Genomic DNA, 17,853 nt, shown 5'->3' with positions numbered 1-17,853 from the left:
TGTCCTGTGTATTACGGCTGTGAGGCGCTATGTACCTGGATGGCGCTATATACAGTACATACCTACCTACACTGTTACACAAAGCAATGTAGGCAGACTAGGGAAAGGAAATTAGTTCAACCCCATCGACTTTTTTGCTCTAATGATGGAGAACACTTATGTTTAATTTGTAGGTGTACATCAGCACTTGTGATGTTATACACTACTTCTGTTTGTGAATGGCTGTGGAATAAATACACAATTTAAAAAGGACAAAAAAAATAATGTTTATTAAAGGAATAGTAGTAGCAGATTTGATGGTGTATTTCCAACTAAATGACAACATGCTTAAAAAAAAAAAGGAATATTTTTCTAATTACACCAAAAGGCAGAACAGCCAAAGCTCAAGGAGAGGAAATGTTCCAATGTTTATTTCTTGCCTGCATTTAGGGGCCAGATTTGAAGGCGCAGAACAGCTTGTGCGACAGCCAAAAGTGAGATCATTGGCACGGGTTCAATGTCAAGGAGAAAACAGAAGGTGTCATAGATCCTGCACCCGAGGGTCAGTTCTGGCAACGGACACGATCCGCTCCATATCTATTATGTTGCAAAAAGTCTCAGTCTGACCAGTGTGTGTGTGTGTGTGTATATATAAAAAAAAATTATATATATTTTTAACAGAATGTGAGATTTTAAGAAAATGAAAATCAGCTCAGCAGCACCACCCAGTGGCCAGATGCCTTGGTGACATGGTCACATGACAAAGTGTGGTGCAGATTTTCTTTGCCTGCTGCTTTCTGTCACCACTCCTTTTTATTTACGTATTCTACACGCTGTTCTTGAAAAACAGACAAATGAATAGAACTTCCATCTAAATACTAATAGGAGAGTGTTACATTCTAGCGAGGGATTCTATATTTTTTTAATGCCCCAGTATTATCATTTCCAATCTGTGCTGTGACGCAACGCTGGAGGTGTATGGCAGCAGGCGTGGAACCTTGACTGGATCATCAGCCTTCAGAACCTCGACTGGATCATCAGCCTTCAGAACCTCGACTGGATCATCAGCCTTCAGAACCTCGACTGGATCATCAGCCTTCAGAGAACTGACGGTACAAAGCTTCTAATTGTGGATCCTTGAAACATGGCACAAAGTGGATATTTAGGATTTCACTAAATCCTTCGCTCTGCGATGGTGCGACAAACTTATTCCTGCAAAAATAATAATAAGCAGTGTGAATTAAATTAATACAAATATATTTCAAATTGGAATGAAATTATTATATTTCTCTACAGTGGATAAGGGTAATTTACCACTGACATTGTAACCAACAGAAAAAAACAATCTGCAATATCTCACATTACAGGACTTGGCCGCGGAGTGAAATAAGTACTGTATATGACACTGTATATGACACTGTATATATGAAAAGGGCATATGAATAAGACAACCTTTTCCTGATTTTGCTCACATCCCTCTCCTGCCTGTTCCATGACACCATCAACTCTCCTTTCTGACAAAATGCCCATTCACAGAGTATTGGATTTTAGCAAAGTATGTGGTGGCTATGGCAAAGGACCATGAACCCCCAATACCTGGGTTCAAAAACAACTCTGCATAACTAGGAGAAAACTATTTGGTGCCTTTAGGCAAAAATTTCTTCTGATTGTCCTATTTATACATTTGCTATACGTACTAATATGTGCCCAAGTGCAGTCAGTTAAATGTTGTAGTTTTCACTGCACAAAGGTTTTTGTATTTTTTAGAGCTCGCACTCATAGTACTCACTGTCCCGAGACAAAAGAATTGGCGTGCCCCATATGCGGTCAAGGGTCTGATCCTGTGGTAGATCCCGTTGTGTGAATGAATTCAATGGTAGGAAGGCAGCAGGGCACTCATGAAGTTGAAGAAAAAGGTTTCTTTATTGAATATACATATTCCTCCTACGCGTTTCAGTCGCAGCTGGGACCGAAACACGTAGGAGGAATATATATTCAATAAAGAAACCTTTTCCTTCGACTTCATGAGTGCCCGCTGCATTCCTACCATTGAAGTTCTCACTGCAACATCTCATTAAAACATAAACAAGCACTATTACATGCATTTTTTTTTAAAAATTGACAGAATCCCTTTTTGACTGACTAACTGGGCATGTTTTTGTTTATGTATACAGTAAAGCACTTGTTTCACAATTTGGGGAAGAGTGAAGACAACCCCACCAGAGGGTAGAAGCAGGGGGTTTTACACCTTAATATTATTACACATTTCCACTTGCAAGTTTATGTTTAATGCACTTTTATTATCATATTAAGTCACTTATAATTGATTGAGTTAGCACTTATAGGGTGTTTAGCGCCTTATTTACACCTTTTCTTGCACTACAGCAAAGCACTGACTAACGCTTCGATTAACTTGATGCAGGTTAGCAGCTCCTCTCCTTAGCACTTACTTGTAGCTGTTGAGAATAATGTCATTGACCGGAAGATGTCCTTTACCAGTGTAAGTCATCTCTCGGAACTACAAAGAAGAAGTACAGTATTAGTCATAGGCTACAGACCACCAAGATATGAAGGCGATTCACCGTGGTAGTCTTCCTCACTCACCCGATTGTTGTGCTTTGCCACATCAATGGAGGCTGTGAACACGAAACACCTTGCATGGACACCGGCTTTTCTGGCACTGTCGATGTACCTGAGACATGGAAGATGGGGAAATAAAATGGCACCTAAAAGCAATTACACTAAAGTGGTACCTTTCTGTATAGTGGTGCTTCCCATGGCTTGTACTGTACAGGTCAAAGGAAACCGGGGAATGAAAAAATGTGGGGGACCAATCCGTCCGTGTGGCCAACGCAACGAACACACGCAGACACAAGGAACAGCTAACCCCAAACAAAGTACATCACTACTTATAAACTTCTTGTGACTGATTCAAAGTAGATTTATTGTAGAGAAACAGAGACAACGTTTTAGGTCCTACATGGACCTTCCTTCAGGTGAACAATGGGTCCATGTAGGAACTGAAACATGGTCGCTGTTTCTCTACAATGAATCTACTTTGAATCAGTCACAAGAAGTTTATAAGTAGTGATCTACATTTGCTTGGGGATAGCTGTTCCTTGTGTCTGTGTGTGTTGCACTATACCGGGAGATATACAGAAGACTCAGACAAGCTAAAGGGAGCGTTACTTATTGCGATTCATCACCTGCTGCGCGATTCCACGTCAGGGTTGGTGTTATCGATGACTATGCGCTTTCCGTTTTTCAGAGCCTCTTCGCACGCTGCCACACACTTCTGCCAGGAGCCCAGTGTGTCCTAAAAGATGCACAGTCGAGGGCAGAAAGTTAGGAAGGGAACAATATTATTTCCGTGAAGAATCTGATACCCGATTCTTGTTTCACCTGCCTCAACTAGAAGATAAAATGAAATAATGTTCCATTGACTCGGACCAACGGATTTTGCTTTAAGAATCATTTTATAAAAGCAGAAGATTTTCGGAATCGGACATTCGGTTGCACCTGTCTCGCCGCGTTCAAGTCTCTGCCGGAGTCCGGCTGCAGAAGGACCCTCCGCACCAGCGACACTCTGCCGCGGACAGCTTCTCCAAGGTAAGTTAATTTAGGGTTTAATTTAGCAGTTACGGAAGGGGGGGGGTTAAGGACAGAGATTTTAGGGTAGGGAGCAAAAGGTAGCGTTAGTATTAGGGAGTTTTAGGGTAAGGGGTAAAGCTAGGGACTTACCGTGGCGGCAAAGCTAAAGGCCGGTGGAGATTTGGTCGCGGCAAAAAGGCCTGTGATCAAATGCCCTAGACCGGAAGATTTTGATGTTTACTTTTTAATTAAATAATTACTTAACCTAAAAATGTGGGGAGAATTTCCAGGAGGGAGAGATCCCCTAATGTGTTATGTACAATGTGGCTATAGAGCAGCTCCTTCTCTCCCTACTTACCCTGTTGGCGCACACATATCCTTCTGTCACCAGGTGATCTTTCAGAAACGTTGATTTTCCAGCTGTAAACAGAGAGTAGGGGGTATGTTATTTAATTGGGGGGGATTAAATGTTAAGGGTGAAAATTAACTCATGGGTTTCAGAATCCGTAACTTCATAACAAAAATATTAGTCATCACCTGCAGGAAAGCCAACAGCTACCACTACTTCCGGAGAGCTGGACACCAGTGACGCAGAAGGAGGATCATACAGTTGACCCTTTGGATCCAAAGTCCTCTGTTGGGATTTGAAGTAGTAGGAGAACAAAGCAAAATGTTACAAGAACAAATTATTTGACCAAATGTATATATTTGTTGTTGATTCCAGTTCGCTCTCTTAATATCGAATCAATCTTTACATTGGTCTATTCCCTCCTGTCACCTGTGAGTCTCTCTCAGGATAATGGTTAGTTTTCACCCTCAAAATGTATTTGGTTTTCTTGTGTACAGCAAATAAAAATATCACTTGTGAGCACGTTTACATGTCTCATCTGCAAACCTGCTTTCAACCATTATCTCCCAGCATACAGTGCTTCCACTGCATGTCATGTCCCAGAATCCCTTGCTGCAAAGGAGCACACAGTGCCACCTTTTGCCTCATGTCCACCTTAACATAATTGGTTTTCTTGTAATTTTCAATATCAAGCCTAGAGATTAAGAGTTGATATCCTCATTACAATTGTGATCGTCATCGTGTTTAAGTAAATGCCGACTTCTTTCATCAGATTGGTCTTACCGGGTCAAAGTTCGGCAGCTGAAATGGAGCCTTCTTCCACCCAAGGAAAAACTCTTCCGGTGTAAAGAACTTCAGGCCAAGATTCAAAGCAAACTGGAAAAAAAAAAAGAAACCGTGGATGAGATACCAGTGGAAGTTATTATCAGATCATAATAAACATAGGACTTGTCATTTGCCTACCAGGCGGTCACTACACGAAAAGTCTTTCTTCTTGCGGTCAAGAGCCCATTTTGCCGGCCGACCAGCAGCATCTGCAAGAGAGGAACTAAATAATGCATGGCATGCAAAAAACGAACCGCGTGCTATATACTGGTTAAAGTGTTTGCAGTCCGGAGGGATAAGGTGTATGACAATGGAAAGACATTGCAGCGGTAAGTGCATTACCTCCCACATACACACAGTCTTCCTTCTGCACGCTGATCCCATCATTAGCCTGAGTGGGATAAAAGATAACGGGGAAAAAGTGTCACAGAACTTGGGTTTTTACATTACATTAATATATGTCAAGGAGACATACTGCAGGAAGGGCTTTCATCCAAAACATCGCTTCTTCTCATAAAACCCTTGAACTGAGAGGAGAAGAAACACTTATTTCCTTAACCTTCATAATTACACCAAGATAGATCTTAAAGCAGCTGTCCAAGATGCCATTTTTCTTTTAATTTTATTTCCCCCCCATTAATATGCATATCAATACAATGATAAGTAATTAGCCATGTTGCCAATCGGTGAAGATTCTGCTTGGGGGTTCACTTAATGGCTGTGCAGCAGAAGAGGACCAAAGATGCAAAGTTCTGTTGGGAAGATCATGTGACCAGGCAGTCACTAGATACAACTGGTGCACTGCTAGAGAGGGGGCAGGGCTCAAAAAGGGGTGTGTCAGAGCCTGTTTCAGAAGAGGAAGGGGACGTGACTTTGTAAATGGTTGCTATAGAAACAAAAAATGCTGGTTATATTATAATACATAAAAAATGTAATTTAGGGATGTTTAAAATAAAAAAAAATGCTACAAGTATTTTCTCATAGTACATAATTGATTTATTTAACCCCCTCCCCCCGCCCCCACACATGTAGGATATTGCTTGGTCTGCAGCTTTAACCTTGCGATAAGATCCTGCTATCATGTCCCATTGCTGTTATGTCAAAAATAATATGAGCAAGCACATAGGGAGCCGAACAAGTACATAGGGAGCCGAACAAGTACACAGGGAGCCGAACAAGCACACAGGGAGCCGAACAAGTACATAGGGAGCCGAACAAGTACACAGGGAGCCGAACAAGCACACAGGGAGCCGAACAAGTACATAGGGAGCCGAACAAGTACACAGGGAGCCGAACAAGTACACAGGGAGCCGAACAAGTACATAGGGAGCCGAACAAGCACACAGGGAGCCGAACAAGCACACAGGGAGCCGAACAAGCACACAGGGAGCCGAACAAGTACACAGGGAGCCGAACAAGCACACAGGGAGCCGAACAAGTACACAGGGAGCCGAACAAATACACAGGGAGCCGAACAAGTACATAGGGAGCCGAACAAGCACACAGGGAGCCGAACAAACACACAGGGAGCCGAACAAGCACACAGGGAGCCGAACAAACACACAGGGAGCCGAACAAGCACACAGGGAGCCGAACAAGCACACAGGGAGCCGAACAAGTACATAGGGAGCCGAACAAGCACACAGGGAGCCGAACAAGCACATAGGGAGCCGAACAAGCACACAGGGAGCCGAACAAGCACACAGGGAGCCGAACAAGCACATAGGGAGCCGAACAAGCACACAGGGAGCCGAACAAGTACACAGGGAGCCGAACAAGTACATAGGGAGCCGAACAAGCACACAGGGAGCCGAACAAACACACAGGGAGCCGAACAAGCACACAGGGAGCCGAACAAGCACACAGGGAGCCGAACAAGCACACAGGGAGCCGAACAAACACACAGGGAGCCGAACAAGCACACAGGGAGCCGAACAAGCACACAGGGAGCCGAACAAGTACATAGGGAGCCGAACAAGCACACAGGGAGCCGAACAAGCACACAGGGAGCCGAACAAGCACACAGGGAGCCGAACAAGCACATAGGGAGCCGAACAAGCACATAGGGAGCCGAACAAACACACAGGGAGCCGAACAAGCACACAGGGAGCCGAACAAACACACAGGGAGCCGAACAAGCACACAGGGAGCCGAACAAGCACACAGGGAGCCGAACAAGCACACAGGGAGCCGAACAAGTACATAGGGAGCCGAACAAGCACACAGGGAGCCGAACAAGCACACAGGGAGCCGAACAAGCACACAGGGAGCCGAACAAGCACATAGGGAGCCGAACAAGCACACAGGGAGCCGAACAAGCACACAGGGAGCCGAACAAGTACATAGGGAGCCGAACAAGTACATAGGGAGCCGAACAAGCACATAGGGAGCCGAACAAGTACACAGGGAGCCGAACAAGCACACAGGGAGCCGAACAAGCACATAGGGAGCCGAACAAGCACACAGGGAGCCGAACAAGCACATAGGGAGCCGAACAAGCACACAGGGAGCCGAACAAGCACATAGGGAGCCGAACAAGCACACAGGGAGCCGAACAAGTACATAGGGAGCCGAACAAGCACATAGGGAGCCGAACAAGCACATAGGGAGCCGAACAAGTACATAGGGAGCCGAACAAGTACATAGGGAGCCGAACAAGTACATAGGGAGCCGAACAAGTACATAGGGAGCCGAACAAGTACATAGGGAGCCGAACAAGTACAGCGCCGTGTAACAAAGCCTACCTTTTCACACAGGTGGTCCCACATTCCAGTCACTGGTTTACGACAGATACCCTTGCCAGTAGCTACAAAGACCTGGAATGATATATAATGGTAGATTGTGTACAACAGAGTGTGGCTGAATAAATCTACCAATAGCGGCATTAGCAGATTTCTCCAGCATCATTTATCTTTCTATCCTGCTGATCCTCAGAGCACATTTAGAGATACAGTCTTATGAACCACTCAGAGCTGAAATGTGTTGGTTGGTATTTAGTCCACATTACATAGACAGTAACGCCCACATGTACTGGCTATCAAAATCCTATTCCAATATTTTCATGTTGACCCTGTGTAACGAGCAAAGTAATCTCCCCCAAACCTGCACAGGAATCCCTAAACGCTCCAGAACCGCTTCGGCTTTGGCTTTAAAATCTTCAGGCCGGAGTTTGCCGCGGCTAATTCCCATCTGGTTGGTGAAAAAGACCACCTAGGATAGGGACAATGAAAGAGATAGATGGGTAAAAGAACAGAGTACCAGATTGCATACCCCCTTCTCTGTGTCCCCTGGAGCAAAGTCCAAATTGAGCTCAGAAAACATACCTTGTATCCTTCAGCTAGAAGCTCTTTCAACTTTTTGGGAACCTCTGGATATAAAATTCTGTGAGGTTAAACAAGATATGTTTACATGCGATCCTGCAGAAAGAGAAGGCAGCAGCAGGGTGGATCTCGCTTCTGTGATTCCACCACTGACTGACTTATACAAAGGGATGCTAAATGGCAGGAGATGCCGCAAAAAAACATCTCACCTCCAGTCATCTGGGCTGGTTGGGAAGACTTTCCCAGACTGTGTAGTAATGATTGTTCCATCCAAGTCGAATCCAGCAATCTACAAAACAGACTGGTCACTACTGTAGGATCTCACTGTAACCAAGTTTAATGCAAACAAACACAATTACTGGGTGGGCACCTTAGTGGTAAAGACAGAAAAGTAGTATGATAGCGCCATCCAGAGGAGTAACCAGGTGTTTTTGCACAAGGGGCAAGTTCCGCTAACTGCGCTCCCCTCCCCACCCACTACACTGACAGACACTGAAGCACACACAGCTAGGGTTGCCAGGTGTCCGGTATTGAACAGGACTGTCCTGTATTTGGACACTGTCCAGTAATTTTTTTTTAGAGGTGTCCGGTATTACCTTTCTGGACATAGTGACCTGACTGGCTTGGGGAACCTCGGGATTTCCCTGAGCCGGGCTGTTGTTATGGGGGCTAGACAGCTTTAACCATCCTGATTAGCTGCTGCTGGGTAATGCAGTTAGGGTTAGGGTTTGTGCACCCAGAATATATAATGAAAAGGGAGAAACGCAGCAGGAAAAGTAACATCTGGCACCATTGTTTTCCTGTGACATTATTCACCATTAACTATATGTGCTGGGATGGAGATGTTGTTCTGGTTGTCTTGGTAAATGTCCATGTAAGGGGCTGAAATGGTGACATTATTGTGTGAATAAACACTATTACATACACTATAGCAGGGGTGTGCAATCTTTCTCCCCTGCCGGCTCTCCCCCTGTCGTACACCCCCCCCCCCCCTCCGGCGTTCTGATGTCACGTTGCCGTGGCGACATCACCAGAAGCCGTCTGAGCCAGGGTAAGGGACCTTACAGAGGCCTTCGCTGCTCCCCCCCCAGAAAATCTCGTGCCGCCTAGTTTGCGCACCCCTGCACACGAGTGCCTGTATAAACTCAAGACACAAAGGCTCAGTGCTACATCCAACATGACAAATTCTTTATCCAAAGTATTTTAAGCTTGCAAACCACACCAAGGTTTCAAGAACACTCCCCTTTTAAATGGCAGTTCTTGTTATGCACCTATGTATGATCAGTCTATTAAAGACAGCTCCCCCCATTAGAGAGGGTATGAGATCTTTTTGCAGGTACAGAACGTGCAGAAGAGGGGGTACCTTTGCATGGATTGCAAGCTTATAATGCTTTGGACAAACAATTTAATTAAATGACCCTCACTTCTAAAAAAAAAAAAAAAAACCCCAGATAAGTTAACTATGTAATTTGTTGTATTACTCGAGGTCACAATCTCAGTTGCACTCCTCTTTGACACAAATGTACATGGTGTGGTGGGTTTGCGTTCTGATGGTCACTGAAGCGTTACATTTCCTAACTGAATTGCTGATAGATGCAGTAAGTGAATATCCTGTGTAACTCAGACCGCGCTTATAGTCCTTGCTACGGCGACGTCACGCTGTGGTCGCTGAAAACAATCAAATTGACTTCCAGCGATCGCAACCAAGCCTTCGCATCGCTCCTACTATAAGCGCACGCGACGTATTCAATACATTTGTTTTGACGCGACATTGCGTCGCCGTCACTATAAGCGCGGCCTTAGGGTAACACCCTCTTTATGTCAAAGCCTGTGCTATTGTAGCCTGAAAGCTTCATTTGCCTTTTTAACTCACCTCTTAAATCTCAGAGCAGTTAATAATATCTTATTGAACACATTTGGTTTTTGGTACCTTGTGACTGGACTGAACACCTTTCATGTTAAAGATTAAAAGCTTCCCATGCTCTTCCCACGAATCTTTGGTGCAGGATTCTCCCCTGGACCCTTGTGAAGATCTCTGCACAGTCCCAGTGTTCGCCTTGTTTGCTTTAGCTGCCGTCTGCTGCAACTCTCTCAGTTTATGAGCAATTTCCTCCTCTTCTGAATCATCACCGATTTCTCTAGTCTCCAAGCTCGTATCCTTCAACCTCGGCTTCTTGCTGCTTGGCTCCAATGGATGGTCCCCATCCCTGGAGTTCTTCTTCCTCGGACCCTCAGATCTGGGCACACCAAAGAAGTCAACTAGTGTCTTCTTTGACGAAGCAGCAAGAGGAGGAGTTTTGTGAACCTCTACATTTGTCTTGGGTTTTCCAGAGGCAGCCGTATGGCGGGGACTCTCATCAATGAAGCTCACGGTATGTGGGTACAGGCCATTCACCACAAAGAGAGTCTGGCCTTCTTTCATCAACGTGCTTTCCCCGAGCTTCAGCTTTACCTCTCCAACTGATGTAGGGTTTGCTCCCAACTACAAACAAAGATATTAGGTCAGCGCTAACGCACTTCCATTCTGCAAAGTGCAAGAGAATCCCAAACTCCAAAAGCATCAAAGGGTCAATTTTCGACTTCAGTAGGCCTGTGTTTTTTTTAAACTATTTATTTATTATGTTTTAAGAAAGGGTCCCATCTGCAGCAAAACCACCACATAAAACTCTACAGAATAATCGTGTACACTACCTGTGTTTTACAGGTTTTCGATCCCGTGTAGGACTTCCGGCCTGAGACAAAACACTTAGTCGCTGGGGCATTTCGCGTGATATCCACTCCTGCGCCTGGCCGCTGCGCGCCTGACAAGCCAGGTCCGCCACGCCCGACCGCTCGCTCCGACAGCTGCATGTTTAAATGTCCCGCGTGGGAACGCTGCACTGCCTAGACAGGCTGCCCCGAAGTGCCATCTTTAAATGTCCCGCGGGATGGGGAGTCGGAATGGCGTGTCCAGGCAGTGTAGCCGCCCCACGCGGGCCATTTACACATACAGTTTTCGGAGCAGCAGACCTGACTTGGCTTGTTGGGTCGGGTGCGCGGTGGACAGTGGGCCGTCGGGCGCAGGAGCAGACATCGCGGCGAAATGTCCTGCAGCGAAGTATCCCGGCAGCGGAACGCCAGCAGTGCGGCCAACCGTCCTATTCCGCCCTGGATCATCTTTTCATAATTCCTTTGTTTTGCCACATAGCGAATAGGTTTTCTAACCCCTTTTTGTTGTGCAAATTATCATTAACTATTTTTCCAGTATCAATTCCTGCACCATCCCCAATTCACTACTTACCTGCGTGACACGTACTACTCTCTGCTCCACCATTGCCGCCAGCTCCACTGCAAGAGAAAAGGGGATTATCTTTTGAGTTTTCGATTGAAATCGTTTCAAAACAATATACGTGTTACCCATTATTCTTCAACACACCATTATTACACACCATCCTGCTAGAAACACAAGCCCTTTGACTCTTAATTAATACCCATACCTTCAAATATGACGTTTTTTTACATACCTATTGAGCATATGTTTTATTTGGATACATTTATATTTTTTTGTTTTTTTTAGTATATGGTATCGAACTATAAGCAGAAAAACAGCTTGTGTTTTAGTATATAGAATATTCAGTAGGAAAAAATTAATTGCTTAGTATATAGGATAAACATCATTTAGTTAATGCATCTTCTACTAGCCATATTAAAAAAAATGTCTGATTCTCTATCACCCTTTTTCTAAATGCAATAGTGGGATTCTGGAGATGATCAGTTGCTGAAAGAGTGCCTGCCTGGGAGGTTAAAATGGCTACTGCCACTCATTAAAACAACAGCGGTTATCATAGTAACAACAGATGCCAATGAAATAATAAAAAAAAACAAAAAGTGAACACAACCACAAATTAAGATTGGGGAAACATTTAAAATAGATCAGCAGAATATGAACTATCAGATTATGTTAGGACATTATTTGTATTTTTCTTGGGGGGGGGGGAGGAGAGTTGCAGATTTAACACTCACATTGCTGTCAGAAATGTATCTCTGTGTGTGGAGAACATTGCATATGCATACAACTACATCTGCCCATCTATAATACACACGTGTGAAACACTTTCCCACGTCTTACTGGTTTATATTTAACTGTACTATATTTTCTTATATAGCGCTGCATTGTATGTAGATGTGTACGTCGAATCATAGTTCCCAAAGTCAGCGCAGGCCATTTATTCTGTCTTTATTACCTTTATATTGGCTCCTTTATTTATTATGTAATGCAGGGGTCCCCAACGCATTCCTCTGGATCAACACGTAAGTATAGATATAGGATAAAGTACAGTGGCGGCCGCCTTCAGCCTCGTGCGGCCGTTTCAGCGCGACTTTTAAAACCGCGGGCAGATGCAGTGTTTGATGCGGCATGTTCCGATATTTTTAGGCGCCGCGGGTGGTTTCATTGTATTAGCGCTGTCTCGGCATGAACGCGGCAAAGTGCGTGACATTCGGAAAACATCCCCGAAAAAATTCGGGGATGTAGGAGAATAAAAGGGGCCGCGACAGTATCTGTTGTCTAAAGTTAGCATAGGTTGAACTTGATGGACGTACATCTTTTTTCAACCTCATCTACTATGTAACGCGGTGCCCGCGTTCACCATGGCGCCCGCCAAGCCTTCGGGGGGGCCCGCGACGGACTGACCAACCAGTTGATAATACGGTGTAGATTAAGGGTCACCAGCACGTCGATTGCCAGCTACCGGTACCTCGCCGGCTGCCAGTGAGTAGTGCGCCACATTGCTGAGATACCTGCTGCGTGCCTCTCTCTCTCGCCAGAAGTTGGGACCAACTTCCGCAGCCGCGAGCGTGTCAGTGCGGCACTGGAGGACTCCCCCCATGGTAAATGTATTTTGTGTGCGCGTGCTAATTGGTTGGTGCCCGCCACGCTCTTCTGAACTCTCAAGTGTGCCCGTGGGCACAAAAAGGTTGAGGACCCCTGTGTAATGCATCCGACCCACCAGCACCGGGGATAAGGAGGGACGGATTCCCTACCTTGCCTCCTAGAACATTTCTTGTCTGCTATGCAGGTTTCTGGTCCTCTTCCAAGCACAACCCCCACACCATCAGGAAGAGAGATAGGACTGTGCTCACCATCAAGGCTCTTCAGGTAGCACTTCATCACCAAGGATTGCTGGGGGAACAAACAGATGTGGCGCTCCAATTAGCTGCAGAAAGTGTATGTCCATAATATCATGGGGCAAGAACAGCAGAAGGGTTCTAGCACTGACCCAGCTAGTGTAACCAGTTTACTGCCAGAGGGGCCTGGGGTCATCAAGGCACTACAGACCATGTGTTGCAGACCTGTTCGTGCAGTCAAAGGGTTAATCAATCGCGTGACTTTTTTTGCACCAAATGTATTTCATTTTTGAAGCCACAATACTTTTATAAATAAATCCCTGTGTGTCATTGTGTCTGAACCTTTGTTCCCAATTCTGCTTACTTCGTTTCTTGGGTGTAATCAGACTCACTGACCGAGGGTTAATCTGCTTCCTAGCACATGGGAAAGCACCGCTAATGCATTATATGTTCGTAGGACACGTAAAAAAAAAAAGGAGGATTCCCATGTAATAAACCCCGATTATGAAAGTCCTGGGAAGAACGAAAAACAAAGTCCTTCTGAATACCAGAAAATGACGTGTGACACCCCTGATAATCACATACAATGTCATTTTCACCAACATTATTGTGTTCATGTAAATTCTGGCAACAAGGTCAAGAGCATCATACATGTGAAACCTTCAAGGCATAATCCCCTTCTGTGTGTGTGCATCATTTCTTTATTCTACCAATGAGAGGGAAAAGGAATGGCTGTGATATAACGGGCCCCCGTTAGTGGCTTTGTGCCATAAGACCCGTTCTGGCGCTAGAAGACAACCTGCAGTCTATTCACGTGAGCAGGCTATAAGGGGTGTCAGTATCGGAAGGTGTCCCACGGCAGAATGCTGCTTAATAAATAGGGCCCCGTTATATCCTAACCATTCATTTTCACATTGGTAGATTACCGAAATGGGGCCCAAGCAAGCTGTCCCTTCTGGTACTGAAGGGGTTAATATATGCAGTCGTTCTGACTTGTGGGCGGTTTAACCCCTTTCCTTCCAGAGGTGCCAGCAACACGTGACTGCTACAATTCATTGTAATGTCATTTGTTTAGGGTACAAGCTAAAATAGCAGGGTGTGTGTAGCTGCACATGGTCAAATAAGGAGGTATTCTAGCTGATTCAGCTGTGCCGTGTAAGGGCCAACCCATGTGTCACGGTCACAGCTGTGATCCTCACATACTATTCTGCTTATCTACATGGACTAGTTCCCATAATGCGCTGGGGCATCACCAGGCACCACTTCGAATTTAATAATATCGCATCGGTTCTGTCTCCCAACAGCCAGAACCGGCAACTCAAGAGAAAACTTTCTCCCTCTCACCCACATAACAGACACGTACAGTACAAGACCCCCCGTGTGTCATTTTTTCTCAACCTTTGTTCCCAATTCTGCTTAGTTTGTTTCTTGGGTGTAATCAGACTCACTGACCGATGGCTAATCTGCTTCCTAGCACAATGTATTATATGTTACTAGGATAAGTAGAAGGTGTATTCCCATGTAATAATAAGCCCTGATTCTGAAAGTCTTGAAAATAATTAAGTACTTCTGAATATCAGAAAATGATGCCCGACACCCCTGATATCACATATGTCGCCCATGCTACAAATATATGTATACTGTGAATACAGAGTTAATCGGCTTCACCTACCACATGGTGCGATATGGAATAAGAGACACTGTCACTGATCTGCCTGGCAACACATGACAGGAGATATAGGATAAGAAGAAAAACAGATAGAATGTTGAACCATACAAGGGAGTCCAACTGCCATTCTGAGACAGAAATACAGAGGCACAAGCAGAGGGGCTACAGAGAGACAGGCCAGGTGACAGTGAGAGGGGCTACAGAGAGACAGGCCAGGTGACAGTGAGAGGGGCTACAGAGAGACAGGCCAGGTGACAGTGAGAGGGGCTACAGAGAGACAGGCCAGGTGACAGTGAGAGGGGCTACAGAGAGACAGGCCAGGTGACAGTGAGAGGGGCTACAGAGAGACAGGACAGGTGACAGTGAGAGGGGCTACAGAGAGACAGGCCAGGTGACAGTGAGAGGAGCTACAGAGAGACAGGCCAGGTGACAGTGAGAGGAGCTACAGAGAGACAGACCAGGTGACAGTGAGAGGAGCTACAGAGAGACAGGCCAGGTGACAGTGAGAGGGGCTACAGAGAGACAGGCCAGGTGACAGTGAGAGGAGCTACAGAGAGACAGGCCAGGTGACAGTGAGAGGAGCTACAGAGAGACAGGCCAGGTGACAGTGAGAGGGGCTACAGAGAGACAGGACAGGTGACAGTGAGAGGAGCTACAGAGAGACAGCCTGACACGGAGGTGAAAGATTAGGCTTGTATGAGACCGATAGCCAAGGGCAGAGAAAGCGAGAGACGGCAGCAGGAGCACATCCCCTACACACAGAGAAAGTAGAAGAGCCCAGAGCAAGAGAGAACCAGATACTTGCTGAGCTGCCAAGATGTGACTGGATAACAGACAGACGGGAGACCTGTTCCTGAAAACTTGGGTATCAGCTGTGAACGTAAACAAGCACCTCACAAATTAACCACCGCTAACAGTCCTGCAACGCCACCCACCATCTTAAGAGAAGAGCGCCAACTCCGTGCCAGCATTAACTTTCGCTTATTTGGTTTCTACATTTGACACTAGGACTATATAAAGGGACAACAATGCAGCATCCTCATTTACTGTGCATAATATATGTATTGTGTTAGGTTGGGAGGGTTTCTCCCTAAAAGTAGGGGCCAGCGAGCTAAGGTTGCACCTAACCATAAAGCACATATTATACGTTTTGTCTGGATTTTGTTGTCTGGCGAGTCCGACTATGGTGGGAGGGGTGCGCGAAAGTATTACCTCGTGTCCCCCTCCCTGGATCTCTTACCTGCTCTCCGGCATCTCCATGACGCCGCGTTGCCATTTGATGCAGCGTCGTCACTATCAAAAGATGCATATGGAGAAGCGGGGAGAAGGTAAGAGGCAGTTACAGAGCCCCGCGTTCTCCAGCGCAATGCGTTTAAATGTCATGAAGGAGAGTGCGCAGCTTGGTTCAACGCCTCCCCCCCTAGGGGGCATGCCCCCCCAGGATGCGCACCCCTGGACTAAGGGAGGATGGACTCAGGCCTCACGCCAACATATACAGGAAAATAAGATAGGTTACACATACAATGTAAATTTCACAAACATTGTGTTAATGTAAATTCTGGCAACAAGGTCAAGAGCATCATACATGTGAAACCTCTACCTTCAAGGCATAATCCCCTTTTGTGTGTGCATCATTTCTTTATTCTACCAATGAGAGGGAAAAGGAATGGTTGTGATATAATGGGCCCTATTTAGTAAGCAGTTTTCTGCTATAAGACCCATTCTGGCACTAGAAGACAACTTATTGCTTATACTGTACAAGTGAGCCGGCTATAAGGCCTTTCAGTATCGGAAGGTGTCCCATGGCAGAATACTGCTTAGTAAATAGGGCCCCGTTATATCTGAACCATTTATTTTCATTCTCTCATTGGTAGAAGAAATGAATGAGGGGCCAAGCAAGCTGTCATTCTGACTTGTGGGCGGTTTAACCCCTTTCCTTCCAGAGGTGCCAGCAACACGACTGCTACAATTCATTGTAATGTCATTTGTTTAGGGTACAAACTTAAATAGCACTAGCTGCACATGGTCAAATAAGGAGGTATTCTAGCTGATTCAGCTGTGCCGTGTACCAACCCCTATGTCACTATCACAGCTGTGACCCTCACATACTATTTTGCTTAACTACATGGACTACAGTTCCCATAATGCACTTGGGCATCATCAGGCCCCACTTTTTGTTATCGAACATACTAATATCGGATCAGATCGGTTCTGTCTCCCAAACGGCCAGAACCGGCAACGCGAGAGAAAAAAAAAACCCTCTCTCCCACATAACACAGGCACGTACAAACCTACGCGAGGTCCTACTGCACGGTACTTCCGCAATGTGTAACATGCCTTGTGCTCCGTGCGCTGCACATGAAGCCGCATGAATGGTTCCAGGCTCTATTCATATACATATATATATATTAATAGTCCATCTCAGTGATATTTTCACCTGGAAGATGAATGAAAACATTACAAATGTCATTCAATAGACATTATTTTACAACTCGATTTTAGCTCCTTCCAACAGTATGCGATGTTATTCTGGATCAGGGGAGGTAAAAGAAGGTTTAGGGGATTTACTGTACAATTAATTAGTGTTAATAAATGCAGGGATCAGTGTTTTGTTCAAATGAGCTCATATAACCACAAAGCAACAGCAAGGTTACAATGTGTGTCTAATGCAGACAAATAACACAGCATTTGACCCCAATCATAAACTAAACTAAAAGATCTGTCCTAAATAAAGTAGTGTGGTTTAGAACTTTAGATTATAATAATAATATTTTTCTTCCAACCAGTTTTGAAAATGGGAAATAGTAGCAGTAGTAGCAGCAAGTTAATAAAGCAAAACCTCCCAATAGAAGTATGAATGCGCAACAGAATAAAACCGATAATAAATCCCATTGGGTTTATCTAGGCCGCACCCAATGAAATCGCTGCTTTCAAACAACAGCTCAGATTAAATGTAAAATTACATTTTCATTAATCTTTTTAGAGAAAAAGAACAATGTTGCTAGTCTCGATTT

General features: G+C 45.1%; 1 protein-coding gene across 6 annotated transcripts; it reads right to left on the bottom strand.

The window, feature by feature from the left end:
- Positions 1–241: 241 nt before the first annotated feature.
- Positions 242–17,184, bottom strand: PNKP (polynucleotide kinase 3'-phosphatase). 6 transcript variants are annotated; one of them, XM_075605651.1, is made up of 18 exons: positions 17,030–17,118; positions 13,535–13,683; positions 13,087–13,225; positions 11,345–11,391; positions 9,995–10,546; positions 8,274–8,353; positions 8,068–8,125; positions 7,847–7,954; positions 7,489–7,560; positions 5,087–5,135; positions 4,883–4,953; positions 4,703–4,795; positions 4,108–4,204; positions 3,929–3,990; positions 3,186–3,295; positions 2,584–2,671; positions 2,430–2,497; positions 242–1,191 (listed from the first exon to the last, which is right to left on the bottom strand). In XM_075605651.1, the coding sequence occupies exons 3-18, from the start codon at positions 13,211–13,213 to the stop codon at positions 1,071–1,073; spliced, it is 1,803 nt and encodes a 600-aa protein (XP_075461766.1). In that variant the 5' UTR covers positions 13,214–13,225; positions 13,535–13,683; positions 17,030–17,118; the 3' UTR covers positions 242–1,070. The 6 variants fall into 6 exon arrangements, with proteins under 6 accessions (XP_075461766.1, XP_075461768.1, XP_075461765.1 ...); XM_075605653.1 differs by lacking the exons at positions 13,535–13,683; positions 17,030–17,118 and adding exons at positions 14,843–14,885; positions 15,641–15,687; XM_075605650.1 differs by lacking the exons at positions 13,535–13,683; positions 17,030–17,118 and adding an exon at positions 17,131–17,184.
- Between the last annotated feature and the right edge of the window lie 669 nt (positions 17,185–17,853).

Source organism: Ascaphus truei, chromosome 6 (assembly GCF_040206685.1).
Source record: "Ascaphus truei isolate aAscTru1 chromosome 6, aAscTru1.hap1, whole genome shotgun sequence".
In the NCBI taxonomy this organism is placed as follows: domain Eukaryota; kingdom Metazoa; phylum Chordata; class Amphibia; order Anura; family Ascaphidae; genus Ascaphus; species Ascaphus truei.
Note: the sequence above shows the minus strand (reverse complement) of the source record. Positions and strands in the feature narration are given on the sequence as shown.

Coding starts and splice junctions, on each gene's coding strand:
- PNKP (XM_075605648.1), bottom strand. CDS start 16,148: ATGCATCTTTTGATAGTGACGACGCTGCATCAAATGGCAACGCGGCGT. Junction 13,226..16,079: donor ATGGAGATGCCGGAGAGCAG/GTAAGAGATCCA, acceptor TTGTTCCCCCAG/CAATCCTTGGTGATGAAGTG. Junction 4,796..4,882: donor TTTCGTGTAGTGACCGCCTG/GTAGGCAAATGA, acceptor TTTTTTTTCCAG/TTTGCTTTGAATCTTGGCCT.